A 20,191-nucleotide genomic window follows, 5' to 3' on the forward strand; every position below is an offset into this window, starting at 1 on the left:
TTGATTTTCATTTTTAAAGTTTCTGAAATTGTGTGATTTTCACAATATTTTGAAAGCTTGAAATGACCATAACTCAAAAATTTTTGACAAACAGACCTGAAATTTATACAATGTTATTCAGTTTGTTATAGGCTTTAAAAATATATGCTACTTGACTAAATTCATTAAAATGCTACATTTTTCCAAATCACAGACACATGTTGGAATACAGAGCCAACAAAGTGGTATACTGTATTTGTTGTATTCCAAAATATGCAGTACTATTTTTTTACTGGGAAATTAACCGTTTTAAATCATGAAACTGGCATGTTTGTGCCACTTTGTCACCTGAGGATGTCTGTATAGAATGAAACCAGTGGCTTAATAAATGCACATAGAGCCAAAGTAGTTTTCTCAATATTGTGAAAGCACAACATGATCAAATATTACCTCCCTTTGACTTTTTTTCTCTTTTTTTCTTTTTTTGTGGTGGAAAGCATGTATGTCATCAGTCACTTTTTCTGTATGACAAATGATGAGCATGCAGCACAAAAAAGGGGCTCGGTTAAAATATCTGAATTGTGACTGACAATAAACACTGATAGAAAAAACTGCTACACCAAGGAGGAGTTATGTAACATAAATTAAATTTGGTAGACATGTTACTAAAAGATTATTTCCATTCAAATTTCACACCAGTTGATTAAGAGTGCCAGAGGTAGCTCAACTATGAGGATGTAAATCAGGTTTGCTTTTATTACATGATGTAACGGTCATAAGCATTAGTTACCTTTGAGATGACATGATGATTTGATGTTAGTCAAGAATGCCTTTAAGTTAACAAAGCCACCATTTGCTGGCAGTGTTGGGCACAATAATGTATGGCTGCAAGAAGACCGAGTTCCAGACAACCACATGGCACTACCATGAGGGAAGACCACTGTGGTCAGCATATGGCTCTGGCACACTGTACTGCATCTGCAGCAGCAATTTGGGTAGCATCTCGCACCAAAGTGACACAATGAACTGTTACAAATTGGTTTCTTCAAGGACAGTTTTGAGCTAGCTGCCCTGTAGCATGCAATCCACTGACCCCTAACCACCACCAATTACGACCTCAAAGGTGTCAACCGAGAGCTCATTGGAGGGCAGGGTGCAGGTCCATTGTGTTTTCTGTTGAAAGCTGGTTCTACCTCAGTGACGGCCATGTGTTTGTTAGAAGGATCTCAGATGAGCACCTGCAAACAATCTGTCTGTGGCCTAGACACACTGGATCTACATATGGAAATTGTGGTCTGGGACACAATTTCCTATCATGTGGGAGTGCTCTCATAGTTACCCTACACACTCTTAACTGCAAATTTTGCATGTCAGCCTGGTAATTTGACCTGTTGTGCTGCCATTCATGAAAGCATTCAATGGTGTGTTTTCCAACAGGATAATGCTTGCCCACATACCACTGTTCAACCCTACACACTATGTTGCCTTCGGCCACTCAATTCTCCAGTTGAGCACATATGGGACATCATTGGGTGACAAATACAATAGCATCTACAAATAGCATTAACTTTCCTTGTATTAATTGATCAAGTGCAACAGATACAGAACTCCATCCCACTAACTGATGTCCAGCATCTGTACAACATAATGCATGCACTTCTGCATGCCTGCATTCAGCAGTAGTGGTTACACAGGTTATTAGTGTCCCAGCATTTCAAACTTTCAGTGGCTTACCTCATGCTTCCTGTGATTGTGCAATGTTAATCACTTAAGTATGTTACCTAGACAAACATATTCCGAAATTTCATTATTCTGCATTAATTATTTTTTGTGTTGTGATTTTTTATCTGTCAGTGCTTTATTCATAGTCAGGTAGTTCAGAAGCCATGATTGTACATTAATTTTTCTAAAGGTCTGGCAGTATTTTCTTGTCTTCCTTTTTATACAGAAACTTAACTTCAACACCTTTCAGCTGAATGAGAGATGTTTCAATAATAAATGGCTAGCTACACAAATAACATATCATGTCACTATACTCAGAAGAACAGTTTTTGATTAACTATGCTGATATTTTCTCATAACTTTTTTTTTTTTTTTTTTTTGTACTTTAAAGTTTTAAGGTTGGGTTGACATATCCATATTACTGAAGCTATTTGTAATGGCTGATCTGGGATATTCCATAGCAGCATCTACTGAACCCAACAACCCCATCATTTTGATAACTGAGCTATTTTGATTCACGTCATTCTCCTATATTCAAATTTCAGTAGCTTTGGAAAGTTGCAGCTATGGCCTTGTTAGTAAAAATTTGATCCCATTATTAACAATATTCTCATATAAGATCCAAATAATACATGTAGTTTTTAATAATCAATTGTTATATAACAACCATTTGTTGAGTCATAGGCATTTATGCCACTATATTTGGATAAATGGCAGAATTGTTCGTAAATATTGAATCCTTTATTTTACGTATTGATTTTGGTCACAGTGTGACCATCGTCAGTGCAAACCATATGGACCTTGTTGGTCCATACCATAATAACACAACAATTTCCATGGGGTTTAACATGTACTGTAGTGATTACTTCCAACAGATAACTTCACTTTTACTGCATATAATAATTTCGAATTCCAGGTGATCCCAGCAGTTAATAATGAAACATGTTGTTGGGCTGAGAAAAAGACTCTTGTTTTGTGCCTTTGGAAAACATTGTTGGTATACCTGAATCAATCACACTAGGAAGAATGTATTAATTTAATGAAAACAATATGAGGAATCTAATTTGTCACAGTGGAATCAAAACAGAGAAGCTATTAAAACTTGCACTCCAGAACTCCAAGGATCTTAACAGTTAAGCATGTATGTTTTACATTTAAACATTTGTCCACATAGAATAACTGTCATTTAAATTTGCTCACTTGAATTTGCCTAAATCAACTTATATTAGTAATCAAAATATTTCAATTAAAATTATAACTTTTGGTTCTGTATTTTTATTATTTTAACAAAACATGAGATGTGTACTAAAGCTTAGTAGTCTACTTAATGTGCTTTAAGAGAGTTTCAGAACAATGTTACAAATACTTTAATATATAAATGAAAATCCTATGTCTGTCAAAACTCGTGCTGTTTTTAGTTTTTAATCTCATCATCAGGTGGCACAGGGAAGTCACTTTTGGTGGGTGTGGTGTCAGACTTACCTGTCAATGTGTTGTGTGTAATAGAACTGCTGGAGAGGAATGAAATGTTAGATTCAGTGAGTTGTTTTGTTAAAAGGAGCATTGTACACATACATGATAGAGATGCAGAGTTGGTACCAGTTAATATGGACAATTTTGGTGCCAAAAGGTGAAGTTGACATGGACATTAGTAACAAATTTGGACAGTCCACAGAAGGATGATTGTTGCACAGAGGTTGTGAACCACAGGCAACCATAGGCTGCAGCTAAAACTAAATTACGAAAGAAGGCAGATCATTTCAATTAAGTACAAAGAGTGTGAATGGAGAAGTTGTTGTTGGAGTTTGAAGACTTATTTTTCCTCTGGCTCCATTGCCATTGACCCACTTTACACAGCATTGAGTTCTGATGATAACTGAAGTACCAATGTATTAGAAACCTTATCAGGTACATCATTAATTACACTGATTATGGAGCAATTCATCAACCAACAATTAGATAATGGGATAATAGAAGAGAGCACTTATCCATTGTGGTTTTGATTAAGAAGTTTATAGACTGTTCTAGGAAGTAAAAGTTCTGTTGTGACTGCCATTATCTTAATAGTAAGACAGTCATGGATGCCTACCCTGTACCCAACATCACAGAAACTACTGGTAACTTGGGTCAGAGCCAGTATTTCTCTACCATGGATTTAAGGAATGGGTGCCCCAGTGGGAGGTGGTTCCAAAGGACCAACTGAAAACAGCATTCTGGTTACCATGCAGTCAGTAGCGAAGGACGCCTTTTGGCTGAAGTATGCTCAGACTGAAACATTTCACCAATTGCCGGATGGAGTACTCAGGGGGCTGAGGCCTCACAATTATCTAGTCTACCTGGATGATACAACTGTGTTCTTGAAAATCATGGAGGAACATAGGCAACAACTGAGGGAAGTACTTAAGAGGTTGTGCGCTAGACATCTGACATGAAACAAGGAACACTATCATTTTGCTTCAGAACAACTAGGTTACTTACAGCATGTAATTAGCAATGATGAGGTGAAAACAGATACAAGACTTGTATGAGTGGTATGAGATTACCCAGTTCCTCAGTCAGGTAAGGAGGTACAATTGTTTTTGGGATTCTCAAATTACTTAGAAAATTTCTAAGGGGATTTATTAAACAATGGAAAAAAATCCAAGGGGATTTACTGACATAGCATGACACCCACACACCTGTTGAAGAAAGGGGTAAAATTTGTTTGGACAGATGATTGTCAGGCTGTGTTTGAAGGTTGAAGAAATTTTAACGTTAAGTAAAGGTTTAGTTTTTCCAGATTTTCAAAAGGAATTTATACTATCATGTCATGAATCTAACCACACTTTGAGTTGTTTCCTGAACCAAGAGGTCAATGTTGGGGAGCATCTTGCAGCTTAACCTGTCAGCACATAAACCAAGCATTCAAATGTTGAGCATGCCAAGTTGCTGAACATGCAGAGCAGTGTTTAGGATATCAGATATCCTGAATGTGCATTTGAACATAGACCAATGAGATGGAAGAAAGTCACCTGCATCACATAACACCATCTCTATTCAGAAGCCGTGAGATGCTGTATTGGCTTTCAGTTGAAGCCGATATGTATATGTGCTGTTTGTAATCACAAAAAAAATTAGGATCTCTTGGAAACACATCGCTAATTATACAATTATCTGTAATAAAATGATGGGAATTATTGGAGGTTTCATATTATGAAGTTATGCCACATGCACGGTAAGGTGCAAAGTAAGGTCATAACTCACTCGTGGCCAGTGTAGCGTAATGAGTAGGGAAGCAGATTTGTAGGGTTACAGTTGATGTTGTCAGATCACATCTCACTGGATTGAAACATTTTTTATTAATCTTCATATTTGCTAATAAATTCTAATACTTCCTCATTAGTTTAATGGAAGTATATTCTACAATATTCACTCTTATGTGAATATGAGTGAGCTCTTTCTGAGGAGTGAATTTGATTGATTTTATCTACAAGACTGCTTGCATTACTTGCAGTAAGATATTTTGCACTTTCTTGTTTCAAGTTTTTTATTTCACATCTTGTGAAGACTCTGTCACTGAATAGGAACTGTGAAGAATGAACAAAGTGTTTTACTAAAAAGGGAGACTGATGAAATAATTTTTATCTTACATGGAGAACTGTAAATTTGTATTGCACTATTTGATATGGAACATTTATAAGCTGATGTTCTTAGTGATTGGACACATTGCTTTCCTTTCAGGTTTACAACATGTTAATCGATACTGAAGTTTTTATTTGCATATATTACAGACAGAACAACATGATTGTCATATGGACAAGGGAGAAAATGTGTGTTTTACTACAGCTAATATAGGAATTTTACACCTGTTCATTTCGTAAATAGTGTGATCTGCAAGCCAGATATAGGCAACAACCACTACTGAAGCACACTGTGATATTGTATACCACGTTGAGGCGGACTTAAGTATGCATGAGATGCATTGTTTCAGAGCATATAGCAGTACGTTGAACTTGGCATGCTGAACGTTGATGTTCAAAGGCACGGTCCATATGCCAACTGCTCTATGCACCGCTTTATGCATTGAGACAACATAAAAAACCAGAGAAAAACTATTCTATTTTGGAAAAAGAGATGTTTAGCCTTATGTATAGAGTCACATATTGTCCGTCTTACTTGTATGGAGAGAAATTTAAATTAGTGATTGATTGTGCTGCTCTGAAATGGGGTTAAAGGACCCATGCAGCAGATTAACAAAATGAGTGTTAAGATTCTGTGAGTTCAATTATGAAGTAGTGCATACGACAGGGAAGAAACTCAGAAATGCAGAGGCTTTGAGCAGGAAGGTAATGGTAGTACAAGTAGTGGTCATGGCCTTCCTAAATGGCAAGCAGCACTGAATTCTGACAATGACTGCAAGCTATACAACATGTGGAGGGTGCATAGCAACAAATTAAAGGGTGGATGAAAGGTATTGGTGGAATGGAAGAAAAGGAAACATGGAACAGTATGTGAGAAATTCTGTGCAATGTGCACACCACATGGACTTCATTCATAAATGAATACTATTACAGAGACTACCAGAAACGTCAACAAGTTGTTTGAATTGACTGCGGGTGAATGTGTTAGAATCACTTAATCTGGGAGGGAATCATATTTTGTTAACTATAATAGGTGACTTTTCACAGTGTGTGGAGACAGCTGCTACATTGAACCAGCAAGCAGCTAAGGCCGCACAAGTAATGGTTGCCAGTTACATCCTTCAGTGTGGTGTGCTGGGGATGATGATTACAGATCAAGGGACAAATTTTATGATGAACTTAATACAAGTTTTATGTCACTTGTTATGTGTGAAGGAACTGAGAACTAGTCCACTTCACTCACACACAAATGGCAGAATGGAATCAGTGTACTGATTAGTCAGAAGGATGTTAAATTACTAATGTACATGCTCATCATAATGAATGGGAACCAAATCTCTCATTTGTCATGGCAGCATACAATATGAAGGTCGACACTAATATGGGATCATCACATGATGTGGTGTATGACAGGAAAACGCCACCACCATTTGGCTTGATTAAGGCAAGAAGAGACAAGGGCCATTAGTCGGTCCATAATTTTGCTAGAATAGTGAGAGAAGTATGGAAATAGGTGGAGAAAGCATTGGGAGGCAGAAGGTAGAAGTGATACACATGTGGAGTTTACCACATTATAGGGGAGGGCAGTAGGTAATGTTATCTCACATATATATGCCAAAGGGTAAGACTAAGAAATTTATCATAAGGCACCTGGGACCTCACCAAGTGACTGAGACAACAAAACCAGTCCACATTAGGCTACAGCTGCCAATGAGGTTGATAACAGTGCATGCTGGACGCCTGTGGGTTCTGAGGTACTCCAGTCTCAGTCACAGAAATGTTAGGGCCAAAGCCAGAGAAGGACATGAAGAGGAGGAAACAGAGCAGTGGACATGAAAAGTGGATGGAATGATGGATCCATGTACGAGGTGCCCTACACACTTAGGTTGAGGAAGGGAAAGAGGCTTTTGTTGTGTTTATTGATAATTATTTAGGATATTACGTGCAGGTTGCCAGATTGTAATACATTATGGGTAAGCAGTAAGTTTTGTGTTAGAGTAAGAATTCTTTTAATTTTCTTCATATGGAAGCGCTGGCTGGTGCCAGCAGTTTTTTTTGAGAGGGTAGGGAGTATGATAGTATGATAGTAATCTGTGTCCTCAGGTTGTTGTACGCCGAGGGCAAGGATGAAAAGGAGCAGAGCAAAGTGAAAGGGAGGGGGGGCTGCAGCAGGGGGGGGGGGGGGCTTCAGCAGCTCAAGGGAGAACTTCTTACAACCAAACAAGATAATGCGATGGTCACTAGTCATCAACAGAAGTTAAGTTTAGTTTTTAATGTGTGGGAGGTTAGGAATGAAGGGAGGAAGCTAGAGGACACGTTTTCTGGGTTTCAACAGAGAACCAAGACCAATAGTGTGCTTGCAAAAGTTTCCAGGAAATGTGAGAAGTCTATTAAGTCTTACGAACGACAAAGGGAGCAGATGCAGCAAGCAGCACAAGTTGTGCCACGTTCACTACGTTGACAGAGGAGGTGTGGGATAAATGTTAGAAGGAGAATTTTGAAGGCAGCATTCAGAACACAGATGCCCCTGACATCAAGGAGTTGAATGGGACTGTAGAGGTGGTGAAGAATTTGCAGAGGATACCAAGTTGGTGGTGGAGTGGAGTACCATGCAGATAGTAAGCTTGGAGAGCAAAGTGTTGATCAATATGCATATGCCATGGAAACTAATGAGTGAGATGATGAAACATGAGAAGGCAGCAAAGAATACTGTAAATCAAGATCTGGGAATCATGCAAGCATGGGTGGATTGCTTCAGATGCAAGAGTCACCATGAGAAGGCTGTTTCAATTGCTATATACAACAATGTGGTTGTAGTGGCATGCTGCTACAAGCAGTAAAGGCTCATAGAGGCAAGGGAGTGGAGCTAAGAGGTAGTGGGTTGTGGTTCAGGTGTTAATAATAATAATTAATGTTAACTTTTTGCTCTGTCGATCACCCTAAATTTGCTGCTCCATACCGAAGACAAGATATTTAATAACGTCTTTGGATGTTAGTAATTACTAATACACCTGTAATTATGGACATCACTTTAGTCTTTTATTAACAACAGCAATAATAATTAATAATAATAATGATTAAATGATTATGAATGATTGTGCTTTGTATAGAGGGAAAAGGAGGGTTGATTCTACAATTACTCTCCGCAATTACGGCGACTAAAATGTCCGTGATTTTTATAGTTCATCACTTTAAGATATTACAGCAAAGATTATGGACCATTACTATACATCAATACGGTCATTCAAACTTCATTCAGTTTTACTTTCATGAACCAAAGTGTGCAGTTCTGTTCTTATATTCAATTTAATGTGCCTTCATACAGTCCACAGATCCGATTATCAGTTATTCGGCATGTAACAGAATTTAATACTGATCGCTACTTTTTCTCATGCACACAGATTTTCAGATATTCTTAGTCCATGGCCTTACAGAAAAAGTCTGTCCTGTAAAAATTAACTATAGTCAATTTTCTTCCAGTTTAACAAAAGTGTCCTGATCCCTTCCATAGCATATCACATGGAAATTCCCACTGTATCGCATGCCACAGCTACACAGACTTATTCAGAGTGCAGAAAACAAGACTCAAGAGCTAACAATACTCACACTTGGTTTGTACAGTAGGATTTAGAAACAAAAGTAGCCATGTTAAACCCACTTTGATTTCCCTGAAGCACTACTTTGTTACAAGTATTATTCTGTGGAGAGATTATATATCAATAATTTTAATTACCACTTTTTCAATGCTATTAATTATTACCAATATTATCAATCACCTCTCCCCTATATGAAAATAAGCCTGATAATATTGTTCTTAAGTAAAAGAGTAGTTATAAGAGGGTAAGTCAATTATAATCTGCAATTTAGTTATATTTTTGTTTATTTTGGTGGTACTGTCGTTTTACATTGATGACACATGCTTTGTTTATTTGTTGTTATATCTTTGCAATTTTCAAGCTGCTAGTTTAGTTTCATTATCGCTGCTGTGTTGTTAATCATAGCTGCTCCGTTGTCTATTTGCACCAAAAAAGAGCAACATTCAGTGAGCCATTTTTGGCAGTCGCAAAATGTATCAGGGGCCGAAACTCTTCAAAGACTTTTGGTACAGTATGGGTACAGTGTTTTGTCACAATGGAGTGTCTGCGAATGGATAGAAAAATTCCTAAATGGTCATACAAGTGTTACGCATGATGAAGGAGCCAGACGACCAATTACCGCCACAAATGAAGAAACCATTGAGCATTCATGTGAAATGATTCTCTTAGAAAGACAATTAACAACTGACAAAGTGGCTCATTGTCTGCAAATTAGTCACGGTTTTGTCTGCGAAATCATCCACAACAGACCTGGGTTTCATAAAGTTTGTGCAAGATGAGTCCTAAAACAACTGACACAGTTGCATAAACAAACACACTTGGACATCTGCAAAAAACATTTGGATTGCTATGGTAACAAAGGGGACAACTTCTTAGACAGGATCATTGCTGGTGACGAAACTTGGATCCATCATTACGAGATGGAGAATAAATGGCAGAGTATGGAATGGAAACATCCAAATTTGCTGTGCAAGAAAAAGTTCAAGACCCATCGTCCGCAGGAAAACTGATGCTTACAGTTTTTTTGGATGCACAAGATCCAGTACTGGAACATTATGGGGAAAGGAGCACAACAATAAACAGTCTACATTACAGTGAGATGCTTACTGCCAGCACTTCGAAGCAAATGACGAGGATTGCTGTCAAAAGGTGTTGTGTTGTTGCATGACAATGCCCATCTGCATACTGGTGCCCACACTGCTGAAATGATCCAGAAATTCAAATTTGAAGTATTGGATCATCCTCCATCCAATATTGCCCCTTCTGACAAACCAGTTGTTTGGTGCACTCAAACAGGCATTAAGGGGCCACTGATTTGTCTCAGTTGAAGCAGTGAAAGAAGCGGTGCATTCCTGCCCCGCACCTCAACTGAGAACCTTCTTTTATGAGGGCATCAGGAAGCTTTTACAATGATGAACCAAGTGCGTTTCAACAACTATATTGAAAAATGATGTTCTTGTAGGTTTCCTATTTGATTACAATAAAATTTTATAACTATGTAGCAGATAATAATTGACTTACCCTAGTACATAACAGGTTCAACCTTTCATCTACCAGCCATGGTCGCAGTAACTACAAAATTGCTTGCAACACATTCACAGTTGTACTAGCTAAATGAACCACTAGAGGCACTCCCAAAGCAGAATCTAACCTTCCTAAATAATACACTGAAACCATACCTAATCAATTCCTTGAGCCAAGTAACAGCTACATAAATTGGATGGATTTCAGTGGAGCAATTGATGCAGCAGTGTAGAGAAGGGCAACAGAGAATGACCAAGACTTTGAGTTCACAATACCTAGCACTGCTGTGCACAGCCTTCATCTATCTTAAAAGGGGAGATACCCTTCAACTGAATCCACTGGCCATGCAAATTCCAGTATACTGAATCTGTACAGCATGAAAATAAGTACATGCAGAATTCTGCAGCACTTATGAATATTGGTGATAGATTTACTCTTTCTAGCTGAAAAGGATATAAGGGTAAGGAACAAGCCCTGAGAGTATGCAGAGACAATTACCAAGAGTACATGATTAGTGCAACGAAAAAGTATAAGGCATGATGTGATGTGTGTTCCAAGGGAGTTAATGAACTATTAAGTGGCATAGTAATAAGTAATTTAGTTGCGTAAAAGAAAGTCTTGTTAAGAAACTTAGTATATTAGATGCTGTCTCTAAACTTTGTGGGTTAAGCTGCCAGATATTTTTGTGATGAAAACTTGTTCTGAAAACTTGGTGTGATATTCACTGGACTTAGTAATCTATGTTGCAGATTAGTCTAAGTGATGGCCTGGGTGGCCGAGTCTTCTGAGGGAGAAGGCTAATGTAGGACCACTACCATTTTATGGGCAAGTTTGCGGGTATATGGTGATGAAGTATTGCAACAACTGCTGGCATATGGCGAGCGTGGGGTGTTGGTATTCTGATTAAAATAAGGGAGCCCAGCTTGGCTTTGTGAAACTTGCCATGATTCTTGCAGTATAGGAAAAACGATTTCTCAAATGGTGAAATGGCTCTGAGCACTATGCGACTTAACTTCTCAGGTCATCAGTTGCCTAGAACTTAGAACTCATTAAACCTAACTAACCTAAGTACATCACACACATCCATGCCTGAGGCAGAATTCGAACCTGCGACCGTAGCGGTCGCTCGGTTCCAGACTGTAGCGCCTAGAACTGTACGGCCACTCCGGCCGGCCAGATTTCTCAAAAGACAGATTTCAGTAGGTTTGTTAAAAATGTGACTAGAAGTGCAGGAACTGCATAACAGGTGTGGTGCTACCCCACATAAATAATTGTCATTTTGGTACCAGATTCATTCACAGCCCAGCAGTTCTATCAGAATCTGGGGACAATGTGGAGTCACCAGAAGCAATCATGAGTTCGGGTCTCTGTTGCAGTACCTGCCTCCTGCAATAAGCCCACATTATAGATAGTGCCATGGTGTAACAGTGTCATCCCAGGCCCATTCCATCATCAAGTGGTGCTCCTGTCCAGGGGGTAGGGGTTGGTATACTGGGTATGACAGCTGCCTTCTGCCATTATGGAGTGGACTCTTCCACACCACATGCCACTGGTAGAGGAGGCGCAATCATTCTCCACTGTCCTGGCTAATGCTGCAGGAATAATGTGAACAGTCACTAGACATAGAACTTTCCACAGCAGAAAACTATGCTGCACCACAGATGTGAGAATTAAATCTCATTGTTTCCTAAATGCAGACACAGTATTTATGCACAAATTAAATAAGGTATTGGTGAAAAACGATTAGGTTGAAAGTGAACATTTAAGACACTGACCTGACAGAGCCTGAATTCCATGACCAACCTCAGTTGGCACTTTTACTAATTATTTCAACTGGTGCCCTTTTGATGGTGAGTGTTGTGGAATGGTCCTAGTTACTTTTTGCTTGGCCAGTATATATTCGGCAATGCCCACTCTGGTGATTCATTATTTTCATGGCACTGTTACACTATATGATTGATTGCATCAATATTGTGCTTAAAAAGGGGTTTAGTGTATTCATACCAACTGCTGTCCCCATTTCAGTGTTGTGAATAATTGCAGCATCTATAAGCTGAGACAGTCATTAACAATTCTGGTTTCATAGGGCTAATGCAACTACACATGTGGCAGTGCAGTCTCCAAATAATTACTGTTAAGCCACTCACAAGAACTTGCATGTCTGAACAGAGTACATGAACAGAGCTTGAAGACCAGAGCAGTAATCACATACACTCACACATTAATTACGTGGGAAACTGCCCAAAAACACAGTCTCAAACCTATCTACCACGTACACTGAGTTAAATTATTTTTAATGTACAACATGTATTATCTGGAAATATAAATGCATCAATTTGCCTCTGAAAAATCATATACACATGAAGAATTTCATTAACACGTGCAAATTAACTATGTTTCATCATGAGTGAGTTATGTCAGAGTCATGATTGGGCCTTGCATACCAGCCTGAGAAACTGTGTTTAATTCTTTATTCACAATAAGAAAATAAAGAACCTTATGTGTTGCTTGAAAATGAAATATTCCCAGTTCCATAAACGTTGGTTGAATACAATACATCATTGTATGTTATTCCAAAGGTATCTGTTTTTGCAGGGGACAAAGTACTAAGAATGCTGTGGCTTCTTGGGTGTCAACAACTCAGTGAGCATCTAGAAAGAAGTTAGAGAACTCACAGGCATAGTCCTTCTCGCCATAGCTGCGTTTGCTGGCGGCGGTGCTGCTGGAGTCTGGAGAGGCAGCAAGGCGCGCCACATCAAAGCGATCTTCATCAGCCATCGCGAAGACCTTCTCCATCTCCTCATCCAGGTCGGCAACTGCTGCGTCCGCACCACGGCCATCGTGCTGCAACAAACGGACAACAGATCAGTCATCTTACACATGAATGCAATGTATCTCCCCACTGATCACCTCCGATACAGTTCCAACTGCAGTATGTGTGCAAATTCACTTCTATTACCTGAAGAAAAAAGTGACCTTCATGTTCTTTGTCAACATAGAGAATTTTTTCTAGTATCCCATAAATCTTACTCCAAATTTCTCGTTAACTATGAGCATACATCACACTGATGAGACAATCAAAATACACAAACACTTAATCTGTCAAGTCGTATTGCTGTGACCAGTTGCTTGTATCAGAGTAACAGCCATGTACAGTGCATACAACAGCTAGAGACATCTGGATTAACATGTAGGAAATTTTAATGTGAGAGAAGCTGGCTTTTAAGTATTTACCAAGCTCTACCGACAACGTCTAGCTGTGTGCCGAAGTGTATATTACCTGGTGGAAAATACTTTCTTTCTCTGGGAACATGGTCACCACGTACAGATGAACATGACCTCTTTGGAAGAAATACTTGTCACATTGTCAGTCAATAACATCATTTATATAGATTAATGATACCCGTATTCGACAGTGCCACAAAAACAAATAATTTGACCAAACTGTTGTCAGTGTCATCCTGTGTCCATACAAGGACGATTGAGATGCGTTTCTACTCCATTGTTTTTGTCGCCAGCCAAGTGATGACCTGGGTGGCCAAGTCTTCTGAGGGAGAAGGCTAGTGTAGGACCACTACTATTTTATGGGCAAGTTTGCGGGTATATGGTGAAGAAGTATTGCAGCAACTGCTAGCGTTTCTACTCCATTGTTGAGATGCGTTTCTACTCCATTATTTTTGTCGCCAGCCACGCCAACGTGCATTCGTATCATGAAGCTGAGAATATGATTCATTAAAGAAGACTACAGATTTTGTCAGCAACGCTTTAGTTTTGATGTTGCCAAATAATTTATTTTCCATTAACACACAGTCTTTAACATGAAAGCAGACATTGTCAATCTGCTTATGAGACTCATACGTAGCAGAGTTTGCGACTATTGCGGTGGACAGAAGTCAAGTGACACTCTGGGTTGTTTCGAAGTCAAGCTGTTCCACTGAGATACATCAGCTGCCCTTGATGAACCAGTGTAATCGACATTCACTTCCGATGTCCGTTGCCATTCATGTTGCAAGAAAGCCAGAGATCATTCCCAGTGGCACTTCATAAATTTCTCCCTTTTATCAAAGTGTAAGTGTGCAAAACTCGTTGACAGCTAGACAGTTCCCTTGGATATGTGTTGGATGTTATCATAATAATGCGAGCCGGTAGTTCCTTTTTAACAAGAAAACATTTACACGAGTTTATGGTATTGGTCATTCTTGTATTGCGTCTGTTGTTCATTATTGCAGAATTTTTTATAAGGCAATTTTGTAGTAGCCGGTGTTAGATATTCATGACTGTTCACCACCTGGTCCTTCTGGTACCGTCATCTCGACCAAATGCGGCGAAGACTGCAGCGACACTAAGCGGCCAACACGTAAAAAAGTTACATAAATTTAGAAGAGGTATTTAGTCATTTCCTCATCTTCATTATACTCATGCCACACCTACCCTTCCTCGCACTCTTCTTCTGTTGAAGAACGGGAAGCACGCACAGACTCTCAAGTTATTATGACCAAAAACTGCTGTACCCTCTAGATGTTTACGATCAGATTTAGATTGTGGCAGCGAGCGTGGCTTGTTCATTATAATAGTACCTAACAAAGACACGTGAGTTTTCGTTAACGTTTCACATAACGACACCGGCGTCAACCAATTGTCGACAATCATATTTACACTGAAGCCTACAATGAAAACAAGAAGCTTTAGGGCACTACTGATGGGAACAGACTGTGAATAACATGTACACCAAAATCATTAGAGACACTCGTAAAGAAAGTATGTGACTTACACAAGCACATTCTTTATGTCGCATTTCGGCGTTTATGACTTTTTTCCTGACGTGTAATAAAAATTGCAATTTTAATCTCATAATTAAATGAACAAAAATCGTGAGATGATGACAGAACGTTCCTATCATCACCGTCTGACATAACTAATACCGTAATACATAGTTTCATGTGGGTCTTTAATTTTATTAAACTCTTTAGTTTAATAAGATAGGCGTGGTTCCTTGAATGGTGCTACTATCATTCTATGAACAACATAGCATCGACATGCAACCTAATCAAAAACAAACGATTCCCTACTTCCAGTTTCAATGATGATAGCAACACTTTTAAGTCCAGGAAGATGAACAATACTACATCCAGTTAAGAGTACATGACCCACACATTTCATATAATATCGAAATAATTCTTTCCCAGAGTAAAATTTGTTTGGCTATTAATTCCTATCTTCACTGCTTTTGAAAAATCAGTCTGTGCACTCGTCCGACTCACATTCATGCGAAATGGTTCATTTAATTCTGTATCACTTTCATCGTCCGAATCGAAAAATCATTTTAATTTATGTACCTCTGAAGCCTTACATGCGGTTTACGCTGTTCCGTTATTGCTGTAATGTACACACGTATCCTTATTCTATGACATGCCGTAAGAATAATAACCAATTGCGGCTTGTAGAAAAATATAGGAATAAATATACACTTACACGGTGAGGCGAGAATGCTAAATCTTGTTCTATTACAGTTTTGAGTAGCAATAATGTATTCCGCTTCACTCAACAGTATTACAACAATACTACCATTACAGAGTCTCAATGAATTCTTTGGTGTAGTTTACGAAGTATTATGGAAAGAAAAGTGCATGGGGTCACAGACTCTACTATAACGCGGTTCACAAGTGGAAATCAACATTTATGAATACTAAAAGCTTACGGATGATAAATTATGAATAAAAGAAATATAGGATCAACTTGAATTAAACTCAAAATTGACGATAACAGTAATTAGTTATCCTGAGATGGTTAACGATATCACCTAAATAACAGATGTACACTGATGTGACAAAAGTCAGGGGATAATGATATACACATATATAGATGGCGGGAGTATCGCGTACACAAGGATTGAAACGGCAGTACACTGCCCGAGCTATCATTTGTTATCAGGTGATTCCTGTGAAAAGGATACCGAGGCAAAATATGGTCGCACGACGGGAATTAACATACTTTAAACACGGAATGGTAGTTGGAGCTAGGTGCGCTCTCTTTCTTTCGGGACACTGCTCTGTCGCTACCGGCGACGTCATAAACTGGGTTGCGACTTGTTCCTCCTCTTTTTAAAAAGAAGAAGAAGAACAAGCGAGTCCTACAACTCTGTAACGTAGCAAACTTATATTCAGGAAGTCTCCCGGCTTTGCGTGAGTACCAGGCGGTGGCATGGCTTCTCCCTTAGTAATTATTGAAAGCTGATGTTCGATAACTCGCTTAATAGTGCCTGGGAGTATATTCAAAAGGACAAAAGAAACCGCGCGTGTTTATTTTGCACTGCTGTTAATCTTTAAATGAAATATCAGCGAGGGTAATATATTTACCTGTGTTCGAGGTCGTGCGAAACGTGAAAAAAACCCTGGTCGGATCTACCAAGAGCCTCTTCCGTTAAACCTGTGCGCGGCAGGATTTTTCCGACGTTCTGACGTAAAATTTAATAGTGCCTCTTTTTGTGGTAATAAGAGAAATTAACAGATATCAAAAATATTCAGTTGAAAGAACTGCAAGCTCATTGCAAAGACAAACGTGTTCACATCAGCTTCAGAAATTTCCGTTTATTGATATCGTCTATGAATTTTAAACAGTGCTGCTGGTTTGCAGTAGTGACTTGTTCCCATCACTAGCTATGATTACTGTGTTATTTGAGAATAAATAGTTCACTTTCGAAATGTGTTTTACTCTTCAAGTTGTAGCCGTGCTGAGAAGTGATATCTAACAATATCGTGGCTGCTGTATGTACACGTTGTTAACTGATTAACAGGGGAAATGAGTATTAACTAGTTCTTGAGTTGATAAGAGAAACCGTGACAAAAGGTCTGTTTACTGGTTTGGTAGACAAGAATCTTCAAGTAGCGAGATTATAAGATAAGATGAACGCGAAGGTATTATCATGAAAACATTTTACAAAAGGAGAGCCGAGTGGCAAGCAGATCCGAACCCTCTATTCCGAGGTGGCTATTCAGTTTTACAAATGACAAAACAATCCGGTGTACTAGCACAGTAAGGAAAGCGGTAATTCTTCTACTTACATGGGCTGTATGACTAGCTTCGTAATACTGGATAAAATGAAATTTTTCCTCTTGTGTTTGTAGTGAATTCGAATTTGTTTGACAACCTCAAGCTTGTATACGAAATAATATTGTTGACCAGCTATACTTAAAAAGGCGACCATATATAGCTTCTCGTTCGATGTAAAAGAAGACCACAAGATTTTAAAAAGCGTTGGGATAAGAATTTAAAAAATGAACGATTTAATGTTGCTTCGTCAGCAATTAGAAGCTATTCTGGAGCCGTCGGCTGAATACAATATTGTTAACTGGCTCTAGACCTTAGGGGGCATATATATCGACCAACAAAAACAGCAGGTCTGAAATCTATTCTAGAGTCGATTTCGAGAAACAAAGGGGAAACGCAGGTCCAATCATCGGCCCTTAATGGAACCCATTCTGTGTAAACGCGAATTCATTAACTTTCTCGACAGCAAATCAAACGAATGGATTGTCTTTGCCTCTCTGCACCAGGCAGCTAACGAATATCATGCACGCATAAGCACGTTTCGTTGAAACGTCCATTACTAGATGAATGGGAAAAAAATCTGTAACAACAAAAAAATCGCACATATACGGCTTCAGTTACGTTTATCTTAAATACCATAAAGTGGGTTAAGATGTTTTTACATAAATATGGGCATTAGAGCCAGATCTACAGGAATCTACCACTTAACTTGGAATCCAAACAATTGCGCAACTAGAAAATTCTAATGAACATAAAGCAAGACAGGTTAACTTCGATTATGCATCACGAAACATCGTAGAACAAACTGGATACCGAGCCTGAAAGACTGAATTTATAATCCATCACTTCCGCGCGGAGGGAATGACGGGCCAGGAACTCCCAACCGACGCACTGGATTGAAGAGAATTGTTTGTTAAGACACAGTGTCCTGGTTCAAATGGCTCTGAGCACTATGGGACTTAACATCTGAGGTCATCAGTCCCCTAGACTTACAACGTCTTAAACCTAACTAACCTAAGGACATCACACACATCCATACCCGAGGCAGGATTCGAACCAGCGACCGTTGCGGTCGCGCGGTTCCAGACTGAAGCGCCTAGAACCGCTCGGTCACGCCGGCCGGCACACTGTCCTGCTGCGAGAAGAAGTCCGTTAAATGTCTGCTACATATCCGCGTCCGATAGGAATCACCGACCCAACGAGGTCTTTTATAAGTGACCTAAGGCGTGACAATCGCATGGGGGAGAGATTACAACTATAGGGTGAGTGCTCGAGTCTCTCATTTGAGCTGGCATAACTTCTGCTTTACATTTGCGATAGGGGGCCTGTATTATCATGAACTTGGCGCACAATTCAACAACAATGATTTTCGATAGAGATGCTGCCCCAGACACATTCTTCATTCTCCGATGGATGTCTACCGGTATTTGTCCTTCAGCAACCAAGAAAAAATAACAGCACGTTCGTCCTGTTTGGATGCATTTGGTAATAGTTCACGTTTCCACATTTACCGCACGTATATCGGAGAGACAAGAATGCCGCAAAAAATCCTTCCTTACATGTCGGTGCTTGCTTACCCGAATCGGAATAGCGCTACGTTGCATAATCGCTGTAGTCACGCCCTCAACCGGAAACTTTTTGATCGTCCCTTACATTTACTGGAAACACCGAAAACATATTTTCCCATTTGGGGGACGTTCATTACCCTACACCAGCTCCAGGATATCCATTAAACAGAAGAATATCATCGAATGCTGTTAAAAGAAAAGTGCAATATCTGGCTAGCAAGTCTCAAAAAGCTTGTTCGTAAAGAAGTAGGTAACAATCAGAAACAAAGAACACATTGCCAATGAAAGATGTAAAGAGTACACAGAACAATACTACTCACGTTCGTTTGAACAGTATCGTTATGCTCATTCAGTCATCTCTGTAGTGCAAGGATAGTCAACGTATTTCACTCGCCGATTACTTTTGTATCTGTGTTAGTAGTAAGTCTTCTAACAGCCCACCGGTTCCTCAATAATGGTGATTTGTGAAACAAGTAAGTCATTTTACTTTACAAAATTTAAAAAGCATAAAATAATATGTTAAAACATACAATAATAATTACTTACCATAAACTTTATGTCAAAATTTTATGAAATCTAACGAAAATGTTTTTAAAACCCCTACTGTGTACTGCCCATCATAAAAGCTGAAACGCTCAACTGTGGGCGGTAGTGAACAGATTGACTCTGGTGTAACAGCTACTTATGAACTATAACAGAGAACTCTAGAACTGTAGCATTTCTCTCAAGAACTCTGAAACAAATGTATGTTTTTCGAAAGTTGGGTGCCAACATCATCCGAATGCTTAGCCTCAGCCTCAGGCGGCACCAGCAGAAGTAAAGCTATGATTTGTTCCTTGAGGTCAGTGGTAGCAGCATTTCTCGGAAAAACTAAGGTTCCATTTTCGAGTCCACCTCTGGCACACAGTATTATTTGTCAGGATGTTTCAGTTTAGTGTCTCTTTCGACGTGATGGCTGGGCGTCAACCAAACAGCTTGGATGACAGATACAGGTACGTCACTTGGACCAAATGGCACTGTGCAAACTTTCATTTACGTATTGTGTCTTGCCATCAGTGCAAGTCTCTGGTAGACAGATATTGGCTCTGGGCAATATGGGACTTAACATCTGTGGTCATCAGTCCCCTAGAACTTA

General features: G+C 39.1%; 1 protein-coding gene across 14 annotated transcripts in view; it reads right to left on the reverse strand.

The window, feature by feature from the left end:
• The window catches only part of LOC126268165 (band 3 anion transport protein), an 811,429-nt gene that overhangs the window by 202,348 nt on the left and 588,890 nt on the right, over nt 1-20,191 (reverse strand). For 13 of the 14 annotated variants that reach the window (XM_049973749.1, XM_049973744.1, XM_049973747.1 and 10 more), the window contains one exon: nt 13,117-13,285. In XM_049973749.1, the coding sequence (XP_049829706.1) occupies nt 13,117-13,285 (169 nt within the window). Of the gene's footprint in view, nt 1-13,116; nt 13,286-15,212; nt 15,500-20,191 lie in introns of those variants that run through there. The other variant, XM_049973756.1, reaches the window with a different exon arrangement.

This window comes from Schistocerca gregaria, chromosome 4, assembly GCF_023897955.1.
Source record: "Schistocerca gregaria isolate iqSchGreg1 chromosome 4, iqSchGreg1.2, whole genome shotgun sequence".
In the NCBI taxonomy this organism is placed as follows: Eukaryota; Metazoa; Arthropoda; class Insecta; order Orthoptera; family Acrididae; genus Schistocerca; species Schistocerca gregaria.